At 43.9% G+C, this 25,637-nt stretch overlaps 1 protein-coding gene across 2 annotated transcripts; it reads left to right on the top strand.

Moving 5' to 3' along the window:
- Nucleotides 1–1,122: 1,122 nt before the first annotated feature.
- Nucleotides 1,123–25,637, top strand: CTH (cystathionine gamma-lyase). 2 transcript variants are annotated; one of them, XM_028733095.2, is made up of 12 exons: nt 1,128–1,501; nt 6,398–6,479; nt 7,054–7,149; nt 9,945–10,054; nt 10,906–11,037; nt 13,543–13,600; nt 14,627–14,704; nt 15,753–15,905; nt 16,691–16,812; nt 18,867–18,919; nt 22,469–22,607; nt 24,412–25,637. In XM_028733095.2, exons 1-12 carry the CDS (start codon nt 1,334–1,336, stop codon nt 24,436–24,438), a joined length of 1,218 nt encoding a protein of 405 aa, XP_028588928.1. In that variant the 5' UTR covers nt 1,128–1,333; the 3' UTR covers nt 24,439–25,637. The 2 variants fall into 2 exon arrangements, with proteins under 2 accessions (XP_077784719.1, XP_028588928.1); XM_077928593.1 differs by lacking the exons at nt 22,469–22,607; nt 24,412–25,637 and adding an exon at nt 22,283–22,439 and having other exon boundaries at nt 1,123–1,501.

Below are 25,637 nucleotides of genomic sequence, written 5' to 3'. Positions count from 1 at the left end.
AAAGCAGCTCAAAAACTTCATTTTTTCCCCAGATTTTGCAAAGAAAAAACAAAACAAAAAGCTCAATAACTTTTGGCAAAAAAAAGTGCTCCACAACTTTTATGTCCAGATTTTCACTTTTTGAAATATGGCAACACTAGGATATGACCAGCGTAGGTCAGTGGCTCTGCTCTAGCCTACTTGGATACAACCAATATGAACAAACTGATAATAGCAGAAGCTTTTGAGAACTACAGTCTACATACATACATACATACATACATACATACATACAAGAGTGGTGGTGGTGGTGGCTAATTGTAAGCAGTGGGCTCAGAAGCAAAGGAAATGCAGAAAAATACATGGCGAGAAAAACATAGTTTATTTCCTTTGTTTCTAAGTCAAGTTTAAGAGTTAGCTTCCTTCAGGCCTGGTCCCAGATTGGGGGTGTGGGGCTTAGTTGCTCCCCCAGCACTCTCCCTTGGCCACTCTGGCAGGTGCCGCTGCTGCAGCTGCCAACTCCCCACCTCCTGGCACCCTGGAACCGCTTGCAGCCTGTAAACTCGATTGGTGTTGGTGGCTATTTTAAAATAAAAAATGCCAGCACCGCATTTGCCCTTTTCTTTTTCTGGGGGGAGGGGGGGAGAGAGACACGTGTTCAGAGAATTCAGGGAGGCAAAGGAGCAAAATCCTAGGGTCCGAGATCTCAATAAAATATTTGAGGGCGGCGGCCCCCCCACCCCCAAAGTTGATGGGCAATGCCATTCAAATAGTGTGCGTCTTGTGATCGGTTATGGGAATGGGGCTTACCTAGCCCCCCGCCCCCCAAATCTTTTATTCAAGTGGGGGGTGTGCTGCAGGGAGGACGGGCTGTTGTTATCTTTCGTCGAAGCTGCTTGGCTCGCTGCCGATGGCAGGCAGTGCACCTTCGCCTTGGGCCCCAGCCGACGGCCCCACGCCGCCCTCTCTGCTCCCCGACCCCGAGTCCACCCCGGCCGCGGCGCGACGCGCCTCCGCCGCGCGCCAATGAGGGGCCCCGGCCGGGCCAGCGCGTGGCGGGATAGGGCTGCCCCATCTCCACCCACCGCCAGGCGAGGCGACTCACTGGCCGGGCGGCTCGCCGGGGTGGAGCTTCGCCCGCCTTAAGGCAGCTGCCCCTGCCAGCCACAGGGAAGCCGGCGAGCCGCGCAGGAGAGAAAAGGCAAGTCTGACCCGAGATTGCACCAGCGCTCCTCCTCGGACGTGCTCGAGCCAGCGGCATCCGCAGCAGCGACCCCAGTTCACCCCGCGGAGCCAAGAGCCCAGCGCCGCCGCTCCTCCGACACCCAGGAAGGAAGGATCGCTTGCCGCCGAAATGGAGAACGCCAAGCAGAGGCACGCCGGTTTCCTGCCGCCCTTCAGGCACTTCGCCACGCAGGCCATCCACGCGGGGCAAGAGCCCGAACAATGGAAGTCCCTGGCCGTGGTGCCCCCCATCTCCCTCGCCACCACCTTCAAGCAGCAGGCGCCGGGGCAGCACAGCGTGAGTGAGGCGGATGGGGCAAGCAAGGCTTCAGAGCCGGGCATGTGGGGGAAAGGGCGGGACTTGGAGGGAGGGGGTCCTTCTCTGTCTTCACACAATGGTAGAATTGGAAGGGACCTCTAGGGTCATCTAGTCCAACCCCCTGCGATGCAGGAATCTTTTTGCGCCACGTGGGGCTCGAACCCGGGACCTTGAGGCCAAGAGTCCCATGCGTCTACCGACTGAGCTGTTTGCTTTAGTTAGGGGCTCCCCTGCCTTATATGCTTCTGGATGCAACCTCACAACTCGCATCTTCTTTCTGCCAGCTCTCAGAAAACAGCGCCCCCCTCCCCATCTAGTCAATCGACTCTTTCTGTCTGCCCCAAGCCACACACCTGTCTGTTCTGCTCAGACGGCTCTTCAGCTTACCCATAACTCCTTTCCTTCTCGCTCTATGCGCCTAACCAAGGCTGTAGCCCAAGCTATGTTTCCTCAGGAGTTAACTCCACAGACTACAACAGGGTAAGTGAGGTTAGGATTGTAGGCAGAGGCTGCGATCCTAAGGTTTTATGGCAAGTGGTAGAAACAGGTCTGCACAGAGGTAAATCCTGTGAGTTCGGTGGCACTTACTCTCTAGTAACTGTGTACATGATTGCAGCCCCTCTCTGTGTTCTAATTATCAAAACCACACACACACACTTTATATATCTATATATCTCTAGATATAGATTTATCTCAAAATCCTAGCTTGCAGTTTATGAAGATTTTCAGTGTATGTCTGTTACTGATTCCTACATCAAAAAGGCTAACCCGTATTGGCTAAATTGTACATTTCATTATGATAATCCTCACTGAATTGTGAAAGTCCAGCAGAAGCACCTGTTGCTTATTTATGAGGCAAGAGGATGACATCGCCTCCTTTTTGATCATTTTGCCTTACCGCTTTGCATTTTGAGGGCCAAACAAGACAATCCTGTCTCTTGTTTTTCCGCAGAGCAGCTGCAGGTGTGTGATCATGATAAGGACTTTGGCTTGTGGGGAGGACTTTGTACCACAGCCCCGGTGAAAATTGCTCTCCTCCACCTTCCTTCAAAGCCGTTGTGCTTTGTTGGATGGTTGGCACCAGTGGCAGCTTCCCTTCCGGGGCAAAAAGCGGTTCTAGAGGGAGAGATTTTAATTGGGACGGTAATATCGGGGGTGAGGTTAACTCCAGTCCTAACCAGGCACACACTGCTGCTAGTTTGAAACGCAAGAGACACGTGCATTTCAGTGTGAAATTAACAGACCTAACCTACTCTGAGAAGGACTAACTTTGGATACAACCTTCAATGTATCATTTAGCCTGACCACACTAAAACTTAGCGTGGAACCTGATGCTGGGTGAATGCAGGGGGAAAGGGGAATTGGCAAAAATTGCTTTGATCCCCTTCCATCAGTGAAAGTCATTTCTATGCTTGGAAGGAGCTCTTTCATTAACCAAAGGCCAGCTCAGGATCCAAGCCAAAGTCTTCAGAAGCAGGCCTATGTCTTGCTTTCCCAGAAAGCCAACCTAAGGTGGCTTGTACACCTATGGAATTGATAGTGTTTGTTCACTTCGTTATTATAGAGAATCTAGATAGCATCTTTGCATTCTAGTGTTTTCCCTAGTCTATCTTTAAAAAAAACCAACCCATTCTGTAGCAATGCATGTCCAAATGTGGACTGGTACAGATAGCATTGTTGACACAGCTTGCAGGAGAAGTGACCTGTGCTGTTCCACTTGTCTGAATTATCTGTCCCACACCTGTCTCATAAAGGTTGAAATTCTGTAATTTAGCTATTCCGAAGAGGCAGCAGTGAACTGAATAGGACTGGATTCAGCCCCTTCTTTTCCATTTCCCCACCAAGGTTGATGGACAGAATCTTAATCTTGCCCTGTTGGATGGTTCCTTCCTCCATTACTTTTCCACACCTTTTTTCTTAATTTGACTCCAAGTACAAGTGAGCAAATGTTTAACCTTTTTAAAAACAACTTGGAATTGCTTGCAAAATAATGCACTGTCCATTTTTGCCTTTGTCACATAGACAGACATGCTAGAATTCATATGGATAGTATATTATTAAGTGTCATGTGGAACCTCAGATATATTTTGGCTTTATATGATTATGGAAGAGCAAGATGCTCATGTGGAAGGGGGCTACAAAGAGAGGGTGCGTGTGTGTACGCAAACAAGCAATGGAACTCCAGATAGTACAGATGCAACACATTTCCTATTTCAGTCACCAAATGACAGTTCTGTGTATAAAGTACATACTGATTTCCTCTTTCTTTTTTTGCCCTTTAGGGTTTTATTTGCTTTCTTTCAAGCCCATTTTGTTCTTCTAGGTATGGCAAATTTGGCATGCTATTTGAAAACGTTTTAAAAGCAGATCCCTGATTTAGTTTTGCCCAACACATTCAATCCATGTTGAATTTCTGGATTATCATCCTAGTTGGGTTGCAAAAAAAAGCTGACTCATTTTTAACTCTGCAGATTCTTGTGGGCGGAGCCGAACAAACTTGCCTTGCTACCCTGTCCTCTGCATGACACAAGACGATATGGAAATTGCATAAGCAAGCCGGCAGCTTTCCAGAGTATTGCATTACTCATTATGTATCTTGGGTTGAAAAAAACCTGTGTGTTTTAAAAGCAATGAAACGCCACGTTTCATAAAACCAACAAAGAGTCTCATGACATCTTAAAAGACTAAGTGGTTCATTTTAGCATAGTCTTTAATATGCTACAGAACTCTTAGTCCATTGTAGCAAAAACAGGTATTCTTCTGTATATTCAGTAAGATACTTAATACTTTACTAGTTGACGTACAAGAGTTTAGCCAGGCAGGAAGAGTTAAAGTACAAAACCACAGGCGGAAAATATGTACATGACGTTCTGTTCAGAATAATTTGTTTCACTAGAAAGCATTGTTTTCTCCCCCACTCCAAGGCTGGCCAGCTTGGATTCCTAATTTGTCATTTTTCCAGCAAATATATTCAGCCTTTCAAGTAATCAATGCTAAAGCAAGAAGGCACTGTAACTATAATACAGTTGCACCTCAGTCCAAGAACAGTCCTGTTAATGAACAATTCAGGCAATGCACTCTGCAAAACTGGAAGTAGGTGTTCTGGGTAGTGAAATTTGTCCCGGAAGACGAACGGAAGCCGACCAGTGGAAGGGCACCGGCAGCAGGAAGCCTCATTGGGGAAAGTGTGCCTCAGTTTAAGAACATTTCCGGTGTAAGAACGGGCTTCCGGAATGAATTAAGTTAGTAAACGGAGGTACCACTGTATATATATGGCTATAATGCAACAAAGCAACACAATGTGCATGTGTGAAGATTGGCCATGGAGCCAGAGAATTCCATTGAAGTGCTGCTGCTGCAGCCATTCCTGTGGCCAGTGAAGGAAGCTGGCTGTGGTAAAAAACTCTGAAGATGATTCAGTTGCCTGTGGTTTTTGGCTGCTCTTGCAGTTCTCACCTACCTGCATTTCGTGACCCTGCCAAGGAAACAAATTCGTATGAAATTCATAAGTTATTTTAGTTTTATAATTAGTGGACAGAAAAGGAGGCAATTGAACATTAAGGTCATTGGTTCCGCTCCTGCTCCTATGTTAAAGTCCTCCAGATGTTAGTCTACATATCCCATTATCAGCTGGAGGTGATGGAAGCTGGAATCCCAACAACATCTGGAGTTCCTCATCCTTGCTCTGAAGAGAATGGATCCGCTTGGCTTGTGTGATAACCTGGAATACAAACTGCTTCCCTGGCAGTTTCACTTATGCCGCATTTAGAAAGCTTCCCCTGAGCTCCATATATCTGGATTATCCCCCTACCAGTCACATAACTCTGACTTGCAGTCTAGGTCTTGTTTCAGTTCCCCATTCCAAGACCTCCGGTCCTCTCTAGGAACACGGAAAGCTGCCTTCTACTGGGTCAGTCTGTCTAGCTCAGTTTTGCCTACCCTGACTGGCAAGCTCTCTGGGATTTCAGACGGAGACCGTTCCCAGCCTATGCTGGAAATCAAACCTTGGACTTTTGTGCAATGCAAAGTCCAAGGCTACAGTTATTATAGCATTAATTGCAGGGCCTGCAAGGTGCCTTACAAAAGACAGGAGATTCAGCCTTGGGCCTTGTGTTTTCTGCATCCTCTTCCTCCTGTATCCTCATCCTTCTCCTTTCTCTAGTCCGTCCCCCCCCCCCCATTTTATACCTGCAAGAGAATTGTACTAGGAATGTGTGCTTTTTCAAATAAATCCTCTGCTAATGTTCCGAAGAGCAAACATTTCAAATGAGCCTTGCCATGGGAAATGCAGGTCTTATAAATTGTCAGACTGTCACGTGCTGCTTCCACAACCTGTCTTTGACCCAAATGATTGTTTGATTTTGCTTTCATCCCAGTTGTCTGCCAACTGTATGGAAATTTCTTTTGGGAGAAAACTCAAGTGGCTGCCATAGGAAGCCCAGATACAAAGAAGGACTGGGGACTTCTGTACCTTTAGTTGTTGTTTAGAACTGTTTAAAGGTGCAGGAGCCCTGGGACTTGCGACTTGACTGTGTTGAAACATTAGATTGCAAGATTTAATCTGTTTTCATGATTTGACTTTCATATAACATGTTTTTTTTCCCCAAGGAAGATGGTAATAAAGGCAAATGGAAGGAAATATATAGAAACATTTTCAGGATTTCACAACAAAGAAATCTAAGAGGCCGCTTCCTTTCTCTTTTGATTTTTTTTTAAAAGTGGAAACAGAATTCCTAATTTCATCCTCAGTAGGAGATTCAGTATTTGTTTGGCCAAACTGCAGGTGCACATTATAAATAATTTGATCTCTAATAATGTGATCAACTATTGATGTATATTTACCTTATTTCATTTTATTTTTGTTCTCTTTCATAGGGCTTTGAATATAGCCGCTGTGGAAATCCAACCCGCGATTGCATGGAAAAGGCTGTGGCAGCACTGGATGGTGCCAAGTATTGTAAGCTGTCAATATTTTCATTACAAAAAAATGATGATTGTCTTTGACTAACAGTACACATAAGGTGCAACAGTAGTGTCTTGGAAAAGAGTCAAAAAGGGAAGCTATTGGTTTTTTGTTAGCTCTGATACTGGTATCATGCTATGCAACAATGCAGCTATATCTTTGTATTTTATCTATTTCAAACCTGGATAAATTACTTTTGGCCACGTTATTAAGGCATTTCCTAATCCACATTTTCAGGTGTGGAATGCTTAGAGTTTGAAACGGCACATAACGTAAATGTCCACAATCATCTCCATAATGTAGTGTTTTTTTTCTAGATTCTTGGAATTATGGGTAACTTTAATGGTTCTAGATAAAATTGTTGTTACCTATTGTGTCAAAGCCCCATATCTAATCCTATGCACACACACACACACACACACACACACACTAAGGTATTCACAGTAAGCTCTCCTTTGAAAGCGAGTTAAGTGTTCAGAGACACACACCTGCCACAAAGCTGAAATATATTGAAGAATTCATTTGTTCACTTGTCAGATGTTCTTTGTTTATTTCCTTTTCCCGTTAGGTTTATCCTATGCGTCTGGGTTAGCAGCTACGGTGAACATTGCACACTTGCTGAAGGCAGGAGATACTGTTGTTTGCACAGACGATGTCTATGGGGGTGAGTGCTATACTTGCATATGGCAGGTCTTAACTGTCCTAGATGTAATCTCAGGGTTGTAATCCAGAAGCGTTTCAAAGATCATTAACCTGAGCCTGCACACTTAGGTCTTTCACTTCAGCACTGAGGATGGCTTGAAAGTCAGCAGTTATAACAGGTCAGACACCACAGGTGTGACTTATTATCTTAATTAATACTTCTTAGACAGAGCCAGTTGACACATCCGGCAGTGAGGCACTAACTGGTGTTCACACATTTGTGATTTAGCCCTCAGTCACATGCCAAATAAAACTTCCATTATGGACCCATCATAAGCCTTGCTACTGTTTCCTGAGCATAATAATAGTTTTATTCCTGGGCATAATAATAGCACTAACTAGTCCTCTGTTACACACGGATTTGATGCACCTATCCTGCCCTTGAAATTAATAGATTTTTGTGCTCTTTCTTTAGTTTTCCAAAATCTTTAGATTGGTGTTCTTTCATGCAATACGTTGGTTCATCATTAGTTGATCTGAACTTGCTAAGAAGCTTTTTGCTTTTTTAAAAACACTTTTTAAAAATTCAAACCTATGCCCTATTGGATTTTATTTTCTACATTGTCCATTTCGCAAAGTATGGCTTGCACCATCCTTTCCCAAACTAGTACCCTTCATATGTTTTTTTGGACTGCAGTTCCCATCATCCCTGACCATTGCCAGTGCTGGCTGGGGCTGATGGGAACTGGAGTCCAAAATATCTAGAAGCCACCAAGATGGGTTTGGCCGACTTTAGATGCTATTGTAGCATACAACCCTGAATCTGTCTCTCTTCCTTCAGCTCCCAATACCAGGTTCCTTGACTTCCACCTGACGCAGAGTTCTCAACCCCAGTTATCCTGGGACGCAGTGGGCTACATTACACTTTCTAGATGTTGTCCCATGTAGGTGTGTCCAGGAATTGGATCAGCTCTAGCGAGTTGCCTACCATTATTTGCATTATAAGTTATAAACCACTGATAATGACTGATTTTCACCTAAGACAGTGTTTTCCCTTTGAAATAAAGTGGTGTCACTGATGTGTGTTAGGATAATGTGAATAATGCTAAGGTAAATGTAAAGGGACCCCTGACCATTAGGTCCAGTTGCGGACGACTCTGGGGTTGTGGCGCTCATCTTGTTCTATAGGCTGAGGAGCCGGCGTTTGTCCGCAGACAGCTTCCGGGTCATGTGGCCAGCATGACTAAAGCTGCTTCTGGCGAACCAGAGCAGCGCATGGAAACGCCGTTTACCTTCCCGCCGGAGCGGTGCCTATTTATCTACTTGTGCTTTGACATGCTTTCAAACTGCTAGGTGGGCAGGATCTGGGACAGAGTAACAGGAGCTCACCCCGTCACGGGGATTTGAACCACCGACCTTCTGATCAGCAAGCCCTAGGCTCAGTGGTTGTCACAAGGTTTTCCTCTGCTGAACTTTAACACATACTCTTGGATTAACTGGGGGGGGGGGTGCGAGGAAGATGGCGCTGGGTCAAGTCTCAACTGAGTCTCTGCTGTGTGAGTAGGAGCTCTAATGATCATATTACCCTGAAAAAAAGGCTCAACCTATGAAAATATCTGCCAACTTTTATCAGTAAAAGACTCCGGGAGCTGTCGGGTGGACTTTTAAACCTCCCCTCCCTTTCAAAGCTACTTAAACCTCCCCTCCCTTTCAAAGCTACTTAAATCAACTTTGAACCACCTCCCTTGAAAAGCCCATAAAGCTGTGGGCTGGATAAAATAGCCCTATTTATTTCTAAGTATGAAGATGGTACTTACAAGACACATACTCTTTAAAAAACAAATACCTCGTAGGCAATAAATAGGAGTTGCAGACGTTTACTGTATGATTTCACTGGGTGAAAGGTGGAAATTCCTTACCCAGAATCTCTGTGCTGTTGACTGTGCAGCTACTGGTGCATCAACTTTCTGGGAGGACAGCCAAAGATAGCTTTAGGGGTAAGCAAAACAGGTATCCATTTACCATAACTAAAAGCGAGGGGTAATCTAGGAATGATTCTCCTTGTGACTGGGCCTCTCACATAGCAGTACGAGCAGAGAAACATGTTTTCCACAAAAGCGGAAGAGGGCATGGCTAGATCAACACCACCAGCCAAATGTTTCCTTCTGTCATTTGATATCTGTGATTGTGCCAGTTTTATTCCTAGGAGCAATTATAAGTCAAATAGGGTAGGACTGAAGTCTAGCGTGATAACAGGTAGGGGGATTTATGTAACCTCTACCACTTCTAAATTATCTGTTAAGCAAATTTGTTAGCTTGGGAAACAAATATTCTTTCTAGGAATACTTAATGAAATCTAGAAGACAGGCAAAGTAGAGAAGCCGACATACTTTGTTTCGACCAGTGTGGCTTGATAAAAGGATTCCATCCACGTTTGTAATGTTTGCTGAACTTTCAGAAAAGAAGAGATGCGCGTTGCAACCCTAAGCATTTCACCAAGGAATTAATCCTGGCGAGATTTATTCCTTGATTTATTTGATGAAGAGGCCACCTTAGAACAGAAAACGCTATTTACACATCTATTTTTTAGACCAAAAGGCAGGCTGCAGACATATTAATAACAAAAATATTTAGGATTGGGCTGTAAATCTGCTTACTTTGGAAGTGAGACCCTTGGAAACCAGTGGGGCTTGCTGTCGATGCTACTCTGGACACAGCTGTCGTTAAATGTCCTACCTTGTGTTGGTCCTTCTCTTTGTTCTGGTTTCCATTGCTTTCACCTTTAATTAATTAAATGTGGGTCTTTTCAAATCCTAGGCACCAATAGGTATTTCCGGAGCATAGCATCAGAGATGGGCCTGAAAACTATTTTTGTTGACTGCACCAAACTGGAAAACCTCAAGGCTGCAATTACACCAGAGACCAAGGTAACAGAGGAATGCTCATAAAACAGTGTTTGCAACATGCCTGGGATGACTTTATTATATCAAGCTTCCTCGGTTTACAAGGGCCTGGGAGGCTTGGCAGTGGCTGCAGATGTGCAGGAGAGGAAAATATTAAAGTGATAATACTACAGATCACTTATATACTGACAGTGTTGGAGCAAACTCTTCTTTGCTTTAAGAGGCAAACACAACTGTATATCATGTAGCTGTCACTCCTGATCTCTGGCAAGTGCCTGGTGGGCATTTGCCAATGTAAGCAGGAATGGTGTAAGTAATATGAAGATTATTTTTTGAAAACATTATTGGGTATGATAGGAATTGGGGCAGGATCATTTGGATCTTTGTATCCCCTCATGACAGCTTGGGTGATTGCCATTGGAATTCATCTGATGAACAGAACATGCATGATTGGATCCTCAATTTTGGCAACAACAAGATGGTCACTGGATACAACCCAGGGAGTTTTCTGGGTTGGTTCCAGACACTTGAGGCTAGCACAGCTCACATCCAAATGGCTGCAAGTGAAATTGAAAAGCAGGTTTGATGCCCAGGATTTAAAGTCTGGCAGTTATTTCCATGGAGCCAAGTGTGATTAATCAATATGGAATAGTGAATGTGCCACAACAACAGAAAAATCTGTTCAGTGGCGGAGTGGGTGGGTGTGCACACACGCATGAGTGTGTAAGCGAAAGACAAGCTCAGATTCTAACGTATGTGATAGCCTTTCCTTGAAACATAGAAGAGAAAGGCAAGTTATTGGTGATATCAACAAAATCATATACACATGTGTATCATTTCATAACTTTTACTGTCTGTCTTCTCAAAATAAACAGCTTGTCTGGATTGAAACTCCTTCAAATCCAACGCTGAAAGTTGTTGATATTCAAGGTTGCGCTGACATTGTCCATAAGCATAAAGGCGTTATTCTTGCGGTAGACAATACTTTCATGTCTGCATATTTCCAGGTAAGTTGATTACCCAGTGCTATCCCAGAAGTGCTTCATGCATATAGTAATTTTTTCCTTCTCAAAAACGGTGTCACAGGAGGGAACTAGCAGTGATGAACTCTTCTGTGTTAAAGTGACTGGCTCTAGTGCTGAATTTTGGATATGTGGTTGACTTTTCCAGGGTGTGTAGGCACTTGATGGCTCTTCCACATAACATGAAACAGCATGAGACCACATTTTCTGGCACGTAAACCTGCTCAACAGGGGACACAAAGTTAATCTGGTAGATAGAGGGATATGTTTCTTGTTTTCTAGAGCAAGCTGCGGCATAGTTCTGTGCATGTTTACTCAGACGTAAGCCCCACTGTGTTCAGTGAGATTTACACCCAAGCAAATGTATTTTGGATTGCAGCCCTTCCATTCCCTTGTCACTGATCTGGTAAGAAGATGTGTGGAAGGTGGGGTGGAAATTCCGTAATTTTATGTGGAGTATTGGCTTTTTATTGATGATCCACTGATCTTTCGTTTCTTTAACGGAATAACATATTTTTCCTGTTCTTAGTAGATGAATACTCCTTTCAAAGCGATAAACCAATTTTATATTTTATCTGTTAATACAGATAAATAGCTAACCTTCAAGGAGCTCCAGTTAGGCTTACATGGTTCTCTGCCTCTCCTTGTTAGTTTCACAACAATCCCGTGAATTAGCTTAGTAAGAGACTGTGGTTAGTCCTGAGTGCACTTAGTAGCTAAGTGGGGATTTTAAACCTGGTTTTCCAGGTCCTAGTCAAGAACTCTAACCACAACACCACACTAGCTACCCTTGAAGTTATCTTCAAATTAGCCATGTGCTGGAGTTCTTGTCTCCCATCTGTATCAGATCTCCCTCCCCCTCTTGCTGTATATAAGAATCTATTGAGGAAGTGAAGGTGTCCAGTTACCAGCCTAGCTAACATTTCTTCTGTTGCTATAGTGCATTGCACTGGTATCTCTGTAGTGTTATATGGCAGGTATTAATAAGTAATGGCTTTAGCAATTCAATGGCCCCCAGAGTTGCTGTGTCAACAACTAGACCTGTGGTGTGGAATATTCAACATACTGGGCCAACTGCATAGTGAAATGCTGGAGACTGCTGCCGCACGCACTGCAAGGACTTCACAGCACAAAGAGAAAATGTTTCAGCTCACTAGCTTCAAAAGCAACAGAAAGGTCATTGCTAGTACATTACGCCAAGTTCATGCAGTGTTTCTGTTACCGGTTTTGAGAAGTTGCAAAGCGTTCCTAGTTCAACAAGTATTGGACTAACATGTTCCTTTTAAAATTTAATTTATACCTTGTGCATGAGGTCCAGCAACCACGATCAAAAGATAAATAAAACAACAATAACCTAGGTATTGACCTAGCTATCTAACCATATAGTTTAGCACCACCAATGTAAAGCCACTAATAACAAAAAATTATCCACAAGAAAGGAGAAACTGGTATGATAGAGTAAGAGGGAGAAAACGTTATCGATTTAAGAAAAAAATGAAGCAAACATCTCTTTGATTCATTAACTTAACAGTAATGTTCATACTGGTTTTTTTAAACAGTTGTATATGGTTGCACGTGATTGTGTACTTTTAATTCCAATACATGCCAAACATGCACCATATTTCTATAAAGGTACCAACCTTCTGTCTTCCTTCCCTTACCTAAGTTAGTGAACCTGATCATACACAGGACACCCCAAATTCCTGATAGCTGTTGAAAACCTATTTGTATTTTCAGGCCTGCTTCCAGGTTGGTTGAGGGCCTCAGGGTTGGAAGGGCCCCTTGAGCTGCATTAGAGGCAATGGCACTTACTTCTGAGTAAGCATGCCCAGGAATTGCACCGGGAAGAAAGAAAATACAGGGTTTAACTATGAAGGCGCAGAGTCTGTAATTTAGTAACCTATTTGAAAACAGGAAGAGCTGTCATGGTTAATAATAATAAAGCTACACTGAGACAGTGCTTGGGGGAAATACAAGGGTGGTAAAATTGAAGGCCTTTATTCTATGGAATTAGAAGCCTGATGATGACGTGGGTCTATAATCTAGCCCCATTCTCCTTTACTAATCCTCCATGACCAAACATTCCAAATAGATTAGCTGACATAATAGAGCAAAACATTGTCCAATTGTCCAATTTCCAGTGTGCCAGAAGCAGAGGATAGAAAAGAAGAGATGCTATGACAGTTACAGTATTTCTTGGGGAAGAATGCAATTTATTATTATTATTATTATTTATTTAGGTCAGACCCTAATGGTTGGCTAAAACCAGTTGTTCCACATTCATTCCCTATGAGAATTTAGGGCAAAGAGAGAAAGAATACTCGCAAGAAGATACTTTAGCGTTAGTCATCTTGCTTAAGAAACCCATATCCAGTTATGTAGTTCCCAGTGAACAGGGATATGCAGTGTAAAATTCCTACAGCTTCTGTTTACAGATAATAAAGCAGTACTTTTAAATTCTGAATCCATGTGTTTATTTTGTTGTTTCAGCGTCCTTTATCTTTAGGAGCAGACATCTGTATGTACTCGGCAACCAAGTACATGAATGGTAAGTGCCTGAGTGTTGTTGCAGAAAACTTCCATGTTATATTGATATTTACCAATCCGACATTACAAACAGTCAAGGCTACCAGACCTAAAAGGCATTCTGTTGTTTCTTTCTACTTTCAAGTTTTTATTTTCTTCATGCCACTCTGAGGGGGGTGGGAAGGTTGATTTATAGTAGTGCCCATAATGCATCTGCCCATCTTCTAAACACAGTAGATGTACACAATGGTTATTGTCTAGACTGGTTTCCCTTCTGAGGACTTTGTTTGATGTTAGTTTAACAACTCCACAAGGCAATATTGTATTGAATATATACTTGCTGAATGAGGAGCTCTTTCGTTTGAAGTCTTTCTGCATTTTCATTCTTGCCCTGGGGTAGAAAATCTTCCTCAAATGTTTGAAAAACTCAATTGTGTCCAACTAAAAAGTGCACTGTAAAGGTCTGAAAGGAATCATTTTGAGGTGCTGAGGGGGTTTGCATTAGGGTCCTAGCTGGTGCAAGCCTCTTACCAAAGTACTCACCATCAAGGTTGCAAAGGCAGCACAGGGATAATCAGTTTTTGGCTTCAAAATAATCCACTCAAGGAAGATGGTACTACTAAGAAGAAATGGGGTGTCATGTTTTGCAACAGAAATGCCCTCTCAAGAAAAGGCTGCCTCGAACCCTCACCACTGCCATTTAGGTTTCAGAAAAAGGCATTTCCTCACTTTTAAGAACGAACTGCTAATGTAAGCATTTTTAAAGCTTAGCCCATTTTCATTTGAATGGGCTGTTGTTTTTTAGTTTCTTTTTTGTGTTTGCTTTATGGTTTTTTATCATGTAAAAGGTGCTGTAGTTTCTAACCATGTGGTTAAATGCCTTGTGGGCATAGATCTATGTTGACAAGAAGGCTATAAATTGGGTATAATTAATTACACAGGAAGCACGTACAATGAAAGCAGAGGAAACAGCTACAATTTTATGTCTGACTTCTCTACTTAAAGAGGGCTAATTTGCCATTTTTCATCTGCCTCCTTGTTTCTTCAGGTCACAGTGATGTTGTAATGGGACTGGTTTCTGTCAATGACGATAATCTCCATGAGAGGCTCAGATTTTTACAATATTGTGAGTATACAGAAAGATGTGATGAATGTAGGTTTCTGATACCTGCTTACTTAAATTCAGAACTGCATTTCTGCGGTAGTCATTTGTTTTACGCACGTTTATCTGACTTATTGAACTGCATTTTTGTGGTTTTACATAGTGCATTTGTTTTACGCATGTTTATCTGACTTACTGTCAAAAAGCCTCCCACAAAAAAAGGTTTTGTGCAGCCTTTTCTACCACCCCACTTTCCTTGGGAGCAAAGAGATTCATTCTGACACCATAAACCAGTTGGCTCTCATGGGAAATTTGAAACTGCAGTGCTGAAGTCATGTTTCAGGCCTTACTAAGGCCTTCAGTGGCCATACATGAATTAAGACCGAGCTGGTGTGTTTCCTCACTTGAGGCCTCTGACTAAAATCTACAGCTTGAGCTGGAACAGTTGGTGCCTGAGATGCAAGTGGTGCTGCTGTCTAGTCCATTATCTATCAGGCCTGCCCAAGCCTGAAGGTTCAGGCTTCCTGTTAAATGGAGGGCCTGTAGTTATTTATCACTCAATGTAGTGGATAGATTGTTTAATTTGGGCCCCGGAAATCTAGATCAGAATCTCACAAAATCTTAAAGCTCACTGGATACCTCTCAATTTAACCTTTCTCAGAGTTGCTGTAAGGATGCATACATTACCTCAAGGGCCTTGGAAAAGCAATGTGATAAAAAATATAATATCATTGTTTACTTCTTTGCCTGGAGAGGATTCAAAGACCTAAATTAAAAACCACATCATTTTGCTAGGCAAGGTCTCAGTTCCTGAATTTGAGGTTCCTGTTTCAAAACTCAGAAGCCTTAATAGCTGCAACGCCACCTGAATGCTATATTTTAACTTTTTGATTAAAACTCTGTTGGGGTTTGGGCTTCTGTTCTGAACATATGTCTATACTTTGATGAGCCAGCACTATTGTCTTGCTGAGTTCCTCCTTATACTTTTCCCCAATGGGGCTGAAAAGCCTATTCAGCAAGAAAGCCATTAGCAAAGAGGGTTATCTCTGTGTTTCTTTTTTCCCTTTTCCAGCTCTTGGAGCAGTTCCATCAGCTTTTGACTGCTACCTTTGCAACCGGGGTTTAAAGACATTGCAAATCCGCATGAAACAGCATTTCCACAATGCGCTGACGATTGCCAAATACCTTGAGTCAGATCCAAGAGTTGAGAAAGTCCTCTTCCCTGGTAAGTTGGCTTTGCAGAACCTGGCAGGGGATATAAGCTCTTGCAAAAAAGTGCCGCTGGCTGTAATTGGAGCGAGGAGAGAAGCAAAAGAATCTGCATGACTAAGTGGACTCTTCCAGCCCAGTAACTCTGAAGACTCAAATGACTGATAAAGGGTGGAAACAATAAGTGCTTGTGAATGACTTGTTCCATATCTGCCTAGGGCACAGTTTGTTATTTGAATTTCCCTGCCATGCTCTCACTTTCTTCCTCTCTCACATATGTTCACCACACATTCACAATCTTTACATGGTTCAGTTGGCTTATTTCTTTACACACACTCATCCCAGGCAAGCCATTCAAAATCCTAGTCTTCTCATGCATTATCCTTTCGTAAAGCTTAAACACATGTAGAAGATGGAGAGGCATGGAACTGTTGGCCCAGCCCCTGATGTCCCTTGTGGCTCCCTCGACCTCTGTGGACACCTGGAAAGGGGTGGCAGCTGTCCCTTGGAATATGTAGCCATCATGGGATCAGGGGTTGTAATAGCAGGTCCTTGCTCCACCTTATGGAAGTGAACCTTGCAGAGAGACTTGTGTAATGCTGTTTATATAACTTTTGTAACCACAATTCTTTTATTTTTGACAAACAGCATTTTCAAACTTAACTTGCTTTGAACTATAGCAATGATCAAAGTACATTTTATGCCTTGGTCTAGCAACTTCATATTTTAATAGATTGTGTGTGTTTGAAGGTAACGATAACCTAAATCCGGATGCTTTGAATAATGCATAACTCATTTCAGGATTGCCGTCACACCCGCAGTACGAGCTGATGCAACGCCAGTGCACAGGCTGCCCAGGAATGATCTCCTTTTACATTAAAGGAAACCTTGAAAATGCCTCCACATTTCTCAAAAACTTAAAGGTAAGAAAGAGGCCTGATTTGAATTGCTTTTGAAAGAGGAACGCTCCCTGCCCCTCCCTTGTCAGGATATGGATGCTGTAAAAGACTTCGCAATATGCTTCTTCCCTTAAAGCGTCTCCACCCCCATCGTTCTACCCGGACACTGAGGTCCAGGACCAAGGGCCTTCTGGCGGTTCCCTCATTGCAAGAAGCCAAGTTACAGGGAACCAGGCAGAGGGCCTTCTCGGTAGTGGCGCCCGCCCTGCGGAACGCCCTCCCACCAGATGTCAAAGAACAACAACTACCAGACTTTTAGAAGACATCTGAAAGCAGCCCTGTTTAGGGAAGCTTTTAATGTTTGATGCATTACAGTATTTTAATATTTTTTTGGAAGCTGCCCAGAGTGGCTGGGGAAGCCCAGCCAGATGGGCGGGGTATAAATTATTATTTATAAAAAATTATAAATTATTATTATTAAAGGAAGCTTTAAAGGACGGGCTGTCCCCAAATGTAAATAACCAACCTTGTTATGCAAAGTGGCACTAATGATAGGGAAGGAAAAGGAGTATTTTAGAAATGATGTGTTCATTCAGGCAACTGCTGCTTGCCTAAGATATCACGTAGTGCCACCCAAGGCCAGCCAACTCTCCTGTCTGGAATTCTGGAAGCAGGGGAGCCCTTGCTTATGTAACACTGGCCTGGTGTTTTGAAATGCCTGGCATTAGTGCTGAGTCTTCAGAAGATGCTTGTCAAATCAATGCCTCATCCGCATGTATCACTGGAAAAGTATGCTCCTGCAAAGACTGCTGTGCAGTCATTTCTCCTGAATTTCTGCCAGCAGCATATCGTTCATCTTGGCTTGCACCCGCTGGCTGCGAACAGGCATACTTTGGTTTCACCAAAAGTTGGCACCTAAATTAACAACAAGGAATGAGCCAAGAGCTTTACTGTACTTCAACAACAACTGAAGATATAAACATCTCACAAGCTAGGGCTGGCTAACTTTCCCCTCCCTGCTCATAAAATGATCAATCTGATGACCAGGGAGGGGGCACAGTTTGTATCCCCATAAGGCACCTGGCTGGGTAGATAGGTTTAAATTACTACCCTGCAGTGCTATGTCTAATTTGCAGCTTCTACAAAAATTATTGGGGTCTTGCTGAGGAGGGCAGATTGGACACCCCAAACCAGGAGGTAGCCACGCAGTCCATAAACAACTAAAGTCATAATCCACCTTCTGTGGGCAGGTGGTAATATGTTCATCAGTCATTTACCCCCATATTGCTTTAATTATATCCCTGGCTGCTATAAACCAAGCAAGCAAGAGGAGAATCGTATATCACTCCCAGAAAATGCTCAAACACAGGTTTTTGGAGAGTCTCAAGGGGACAGAAATTTCACAGAAGCTCCTGAGAATGCCTGTTGTTCCCCTGATTTTTTGATTTATTTATATTTGCTCCTAGGTGGAAAACCTGAAAAGCTTTTCCTGGCCTGTGTCTGAGATTGCCATGGCACAAAGAGACAAACGTGGTCTCTGGGGCTGATGGGAGTTGTAGTCACCAGCTTGGCCAAGGCTGCTTATGCAATTGCAATTAGTTAACTAGCGGGTAGGGAGTTGTGCTAACCCCCTTTGGAATCCTGGGAGCTCAAGGGCCCATAGGATTTAATAGGGCAGGGCTGCTGAATACAGTGCTGCCTTCTCTTCTTGCCATCCTTCCACAGGGCAACAATTCAGTGCAGGCTTGGCAGCTACAGTCTCTTTCCCATGCCCTAGTACAGGCTTGCGGGAGAAGCCATATTTTGCCCAAAAGATCTCCATGTCATGCAGAAAGGAAGGCACATTCTGGCATCTGCCATTGGCCAAGGGAATGAAGGCCACTAGAAAGCTGCTCCCCTTCGCTCCCAAGAACAAGTTTGCTTCTGCTCCTCTCTGCCGGAAAGAGCATTCAGCCCCAGCTGACTAGAGAGCTGACAGCAGCAGACTCTGGCCTTATTTGTAAAGGGACCGAGTTTCAAGTGAAAAGTTGAATGAATGAATGCTGGAATATAATGCTCTGTATTCTTCCTTGTTTTAGCTTTTTACGCTGGCTGAAAGTCTAGGAGGATATGAAAGCCTGGCAGAGCATCCGTAAGTGAAGTTAATCTGAAATCTCTGTTGGAATCAACTATATGCTTATTTTATTTTTAATCTGTCTAATACTTAATACGATTCAGACTAATGAACACAATAATAATTTGGCCACAATGTCCAAATACTATACTTTATCCCACCTTTCAGTGAAGGGAGATTTATTTTATGTAGTAAATAAATATTGCTTATGAATTCTTTATCTGAAGGGCTGATCCTTCAATGTAGTTGAAAACAAAAACTTTTTGTTAAGGTTAAACTTAAGGTTAGGTTAAACTTAATTTTAAAGGCCTAAAATTCATTTGTGAATAAATTATATTCCTCCCAGTATCTTTTAGCCACCAAGCATGGTCTCATTTCTCTTTTTTGCGCTCCCGAAAGGTGGATAACTAATTTTAAATTTACCTTATTTTTACTGCCATCATATCATCTTGCCCTCATCTTGTTGTTGTTGTTGTTGTTGTTACCTATAAAATATCCTGCTAGCAAATTTGTCCTTTGAAAATACTAAAACCAGTGAGAATTCTTATTACCTTGGGGGATTGCAGTATTTTACTACAATAAACAAGATAATTACATGAGAAGTATTTTTTAATTTCTTTTGCTATTTTAAAGTCCTTATTAGTATCTATTAGTATCCAATTTCAAGCCATCTGCCACTACTCAGCCCATAATATATCTATCCCAGATCCTTAACCAGTTAGATGTTTAAAGAAAATCATCTTGGCATGAACAGTTCTACTGTTTTTATTCCTCCATAATATGCCGTGTAGCGGTACTCTAATCAATGCTTTCTCAAATAATGAACTGGCAATCTGCTGTTTTAAGCTGTGTACAGAGGAGGGCATGCTTGGTACAGGAAACTGCTGAAGAGCCTATGACTTTGTAAAAGTGTGTATCTTAACGATAGACATGGTACAGATTGGAAGCGTCACTTTATCACTTCTAAATTACTGCACCTTTCAAATTACAGGAGTTTGGTGCTAGCATTTCTCTGCCTCTTAGCAAGATTTATAGCCAGGAAAAATGACAAGGGTAGTGAACACAGTCTTTTCCCTGGATGTCATCCTGTGGCCATATTGAACCCTCTGGTTAACAAGATTGGCCTGTCCAAATTGGATAGAATCACTGCAGGTTCTGCTGCCACTGTAGATATAATTGTACATTTTAATTTTGGAAGTCCCTGTGAGACCTAGATGTGATGGAAAACAAGGTACATTAAAAAAATAATAATAATAAAGTAACACTGCAAGCTGGACATAACTAGTTCTGAATCTCTTGGCAGGGCCTCTCATTTATCAGGGAAATCCACATTTGTTTCTGGGTCTTTCTAGACCAGTGTTTCCCAGATGTTGCCTGGTGTGCCGTGGGGAAAATTCGAAAGATTTTTTTTTTTTTTGTAAAAGTCAAATTAGGTCCTAATCTATCCCTCGAGCGCCTCTTGTCCGTTATTGTGACGCATGAAGCGTGTTCCCGCCCACTCCCCGCCCTCCCTTGCTTCTCTCTCTCTCTCTGTGGCGTTCTCCGCCGCTTCCTGCTGGGCATGCGCAGCTCGCCTCGCACTTCCATTCCGGCCCCTCCTTCCCCCGACTACCCCGCCGCTCCATTCCTTTCTCTTTCTCGCGTGTCAGAGAGCGGCGGCGCGAGCGCGGCGGTTCCCTCAGGGCTGACGGAGGGCTCGAGGAGGAGGAGGCAGGATGTGGAGGCGGAGAAAGCGGCGGCGGCCACCCCCCACCTCCGGCTCGAGGCCCGCGTAGAAAGCTGAGGGGGAGAGATAGATAGAGGTGGGCGGCGGCGGCGACGACCACGACCAACCGCCACAGTAGTTGTAGCGGTGGCGACGGCGAGCAGGGACTCCCGCTCTCTCTCTGTCGTGTCTCTCTCTCTCTCTCTCCCGGGCCCGTCCGTTGAGTCTCCCGCGTGCCTCGGCTACAAGATGAGCATCGAGATCCCGCCGGGTCTGACTGAGCTGCTGCAGGGCTACACGGTGGAGGTGCTGCGGCACCGGCCGCCAGACCTGCTGGCCTTCGCCGCCGAGTACTTCGCCAAGCGGCGCTCTCCTTCCTGCCTCGCTTTGCTGCCTCCTCCCCCCCACCCCCAAAGCTTGGAGGTTCCCCGGCGCCGACCCGCAGGTTTGACCCCTTTCTCACACCTGTTCGCGCTCCTTGCACGGAATGGGGCGGATGGGGAGGAACGGGGCTTGCCGCTGCCTCCGCTCGCCCTCCCCCCCCTCCGCCGGCGGTCCCGCGATTCTTGGCTTTTTGGCGGTTGGCACAGAAGGAAGGCAAGGGGGAGGGGAAAAAATTGAATCTTACACTTTCGTGCGTCCCTCCCGGCGTGACGCTGCGCGCTGACGTCACGGGGCTGTAATGGTGGTGTGCCTCGAGATTTTTTTCATGAAACAAGTGTGCCTTTGCCCAAAAAAGGTTGGGAAACACTGTTCTAGACCAATAAGATGCCACATTGTGGAGCAGCAAAGGTTCCACCTCTCTGCTGACAAGACACACCTGTAACTTTTAGAGTCTCGGTAGGATTGAATATGTTTACTGTTGTCCTTGGAAGCTTTCTTGCTGCATTCTGTCCAAATGTAACTTCTCTTGTCCAGGGCTGAGCTCTGGGAAAAGCTGAGCTTTTCTAAACAAGAACTTAGTGGCAGGAAGATGAAATTGCTTCTGAAAGCAACTGTATGGTATCAGTTGACTAACCATCATTACCTCCACCCCCAATAATGTTGCCAAGAAAACACCCCATCAAGATAATAACAACAACAACAACAACAACAACAACAACAACAACAACAACTAATAATAATAATAATTTATTATTTATACCCTGCCCATCTGACTGGGCTTCCCTAGCCACTCTGGCCGGCTCCCAACATAATATAATAATAAAAAAGCAATAAAACATCAAACATTACAAACTTCCCTAAGCTGATGTCTTCTAAAAGTCAGATAGTTGTTTATTTCCTTGACTTCTGATGGGAGGGCGTTCCACAGGGCAGGCGCCACTACCGAGAAGGCCCTCTGCCTAGTTTCCTGACTGCCATCTAGAAAACTGCTTGCTACTAGCATAGCAGTTCCACAGCCTTCAGGAAGGTGTCACTATCCCAGAGCACTTGACATGGATTTGAAGCCGTAGTCTAGCATGATCTTAGTGCTCACTTGATGAGGATCAGAGATCTGTCTCTTAAAGAGATTTTGCCCATGGATTGATAGCTGCCTCTCTGCTGCCTCTGTGCAATTCTTTTAACTGTTGCATCTGGAATGACTGACCAACCCTCCAACATTACTGGGTTGCCCCAGCCACTCTGGGCAGCTTCCAACATATATAAAAACACAATAAAATCCCTTCCCTATACAGGATTGCTTGGGGGTCAGATAATTCCATACCCTCCAACATTTCTGCAGTGAAAAGAGGTACATCCTAAGGAAAAGCAGGACATTCCGGGAGCAAATCAGAAACCATGATGGCTTCTCTAAATCAGGTACATCCCTGGAAAATAGTGACAGACTAGTCACTAGTGACAGACTATCTGTTCTTGTTTAGTGCCATCATGACTCATGCCTCAGTCCCAAAGGCAGACAGAGAAGTCCTTGGGATCTCAGATACGTTAATCCGCATGTCTGTCGGTTTAGAAGACTCGGAAGACTTGTTAGAAGATCTCGACCAAGCTTTGAAGGCCGCGGTAAGTGATTTCAGTTACGGAGAAATGTAGGGGTATGTTTTTGCTTTTTAGCTCCCCCCATTGCTTTAGAAGTCAATAGTAATTCTGATGAACCCTCAAGTTACATTTGTCAGATAACTTGACAGAACACAGCTAGTAGCGAGAAGTGAAATGTTTTTGCAGTAAGCTCCTGTACTATATCTAACTATACATACTATATAGGTCCATGATTACTGAGCAGACTAGCTGAACATATTAGTGAGGTGTTGGGGCCAGGTCCCTGCCCCCCTCCATGCCATGCGCACATTCCAATTTATATTCACACGTAGCCCATACACTCCTATAAATGCACATAAAGGTAAAGTAAAGGGACCCCTGACCATTAGGTCCCGTCGTGGCCGACTCTGCGGTTGCGGCGCTCATCTTGCTTTATCGGCCGAGGGAGCTGGCATACAGCTTCTGGGTCATGTGGCCAGCATGACTAAGCCGATTCTGGCGAACCAGAGCAGCGCACGGAAACACCATTTACCTTTCCGCTGGATCTGTACCTATTTATCTACTTGCACTTTGACGTGCTTTCAAACTGCTAGGTTGACAGGAGCAGAGACGAAGCAATGGGAGCTCACCCCGTCACGGGGATTCGAACCGCCGACCTTCTGATCGGCAAGTCCTAGGCTCTGTGGTTTAACCCACAGCGCCACCCATGTCCCCATAAATACATAAATACACAAATACACATACAGGCACACTATTCCAGGGGCTACCAGCCTTCTGAGGCCAGCAGGCCCATTTTGAATTTGGGTATAACCCAAAATGGCTGCCACGGGGGCCATGATATAATGGCAGATGCGTTGAAAAGAGCAGCAGATGGGGCACAATCACAAAGAGGTGTGGGTATGCAGATGGGGGCCACGGAGGCATCTACATCAGTCACCACTGCACTTAGATCCAGAGGGAAGCTCTTTTGCACTTCTGCTCTGCTCAGAATAGGAGGAAGGTGGGTGTCCAGTCCTGGAAGTCAATGAAATTTGGTCATGTTTAAGGGGGCACCCTCAGTGTAAGAGAGTCTGAGCCAGTGCAAACAAGGAACTGAGCAGGAAGAGCAAATCGTCTCTAGTACAATTGTGGATTTCTGAGGGGATATTTACTAGACCTGTTGTAGGTGCCATAGGACTCATGCCTACCAAGCATGAGAACTTGACAAAAAGGGATTACAGTGGTGCCCCACAAGACGAATGCCTCGCAAGACGAAAAACCCACTAGATGAAAGGGTTTTCCGTTTTTGAGTTGCTTCGCAAGATGATTTTCCCTATGGCCTTGCTTCGCAAGACGGAAACGTCTTGCGAGTCTTGCGATTTTTTTCGCTTCCCCCCCCCCTTTTTCTAAACCGCTAATAGCCTTTTAGCCGCTAAGCCGCTAAGCCTTTAATAGCCTCTAATCCGCTAAGCTGCTAATAGGGTTGCTTCGCAAGACGAAAAAACCGCTAGACGAAGAGACTCGCAGAACGGATTATTTTCGTCTTGCGAGGCACCACTGTACCTGAGTGATAATGGCACTGAAGATTAGCTTTAGGCTAAATGACTGACAAAAAGCATGCTGAATTTTACTGACGACTACACGTCTTTTGCAAAGTGACCAAGATGCCTTTGTCTGCTGACTTCCTCATTTTTCTGCCAGATTCTTTTTCCTTTAACATAGCAGAAAAAGGCAGATGGGAGTTTGGATGAGTAGCACAGTGTGTTCCAATATGAATCCGATCTGCAATTAAGTTGAGTCATTTAAAGAACAATAGTGATAAAATTTCACTTGCTTTCTCTTGCCACAGATTCCCGATTACAGAATCTATAACTAGGAGTCTTGACATCACATTTAATTCCTGCACACCTGTAATACAAATGAACTGGATGATCAGCTGCTCATGAACTTCCATTGGATTAGATTTCCTGCTGAAAATGAAAAAGTTGATGTTTTTGACGCCCGGAAAGGAAGCCTAGAATACTTGTTGACTCCACAACCCCTTTCCCCCCCAGAAGTGTCTTCCGAGGTCATCTCCTCATTGTTTGATTTAAAAACAAAAAGAAAGCCATATTTCTTGACAGCAGTAGTTCCCAGGTGACCGTGGTCCACACTCAGGAAGATTGTGCCCAATCACACATATTTATATTTAAATATAAATATTTTTAAATTAGTGTGGCATAATAGCTAAAAGACTGTGCTGTAAATCAGGAAGTCCCTGGTCTGAATCTTGCCTTAGGGTAGGGTTACCAGACATCCCCGGTTCCTGGGGACTGTCCCCGGATTTGCAAATCTGTCCCCGGATTACATGGCAGCGGCAGCCTCAGCAGCCCAGAGCCAGCCTGGTAGCACAGTTGGCTCTGGCTGGCTTCAGGAGCTGCTCGCTGCCATGGTGCCCGGCATTTTTCCTCGCTGAAAGTCCCCATATGATGTATCTTGTGCACAACAGTTTTTAAAAACTGTGGATTTATATTTCACAGGGTGCAAAAATAGGGCTTTGCACCTTTATACAATATGCGTGTGTGCTTGGGGGCCCAGGGTCTTTTGCCTCACCATCCCCACTACTGACTCCCTGTTGTTACTCAGCTTCTAAAAAATTAAGTGTCCCCGGATTCATTGGAAAAAAATCTGGTAACCATACCTTAGGGAAGCCAGTCTCTCTCAGCCTCAGTTCCCCCCCATCCACAATACTGGGTTATTGTAGGGATCACAACTAGCTAATGTTTGTGAAGTGCTCTGAAGTCTTGAAATGGCTATGCCAATATTATTATACTTGATTATTTTGATAGAAAATTGCCATTATGCCAGCATACTTGGTTGTTTCTTGTCACTGTTATACATGCTGCTGATTTATTTTATTGTTTTTAAATGTTAATAACCGACTTGGAAAAAAGACTGCTGCATATACCAAGTGTGGATTTTAGATTGGTTCCCACTGTTTTTCTCCTGTGCAATATTGGAAAATGAAGCAAAAAATCAATTGCATGGCACCCTATGCATTAGGTTTTTATCTAAAATAAATAAATATTGAATTTG

Source organism: Podarcis muralis, chromosome 5 (genome assembly GCF_964188315.1).
Source record: "Podarcis muralis chromosome 5, rPodMur119.hap1.1, whole genome shotgun sequence".
In the NCBI taxonomy this organism is placed as follows: domain Eukaryota; kingdom Metazoa; phylum Chordata; class Lepidosauria; order Squamata; family Lacertidae; genus Podarcis; species Podarcis muralis.
This window is presented reverse-complemented; position numbering and strand designations above follow the sequence as displayed.

What these genes read in the sequence shown, in the direction of transcription:
- CTH (XM_028733095.2), top strand. Translation starts at nt 1,334, where the DNA reads ATGGAGAACGCCAAGCAGAGGCACGCCGGTTTCCTGCCGCCCTTCAGG. An exon ending in AGGCGCCGGGGCAGCACAGC is followed by an intron (nt 1,502 to 6,397) that starts GTGAGTGAGGCG and finishes TCTCTTTCATAG; the next exon opens with GGCTTTGAATATAGCCGCTG. An exon ending in CACAGACGATGTCTATGGGG is followed by an intron (nt 7,150 to 9,944) that starts GTGAGTGCTATA and finishes TTCAAATCCTAG; the next exon opens with GCACCAATAGGTATTTCCGG.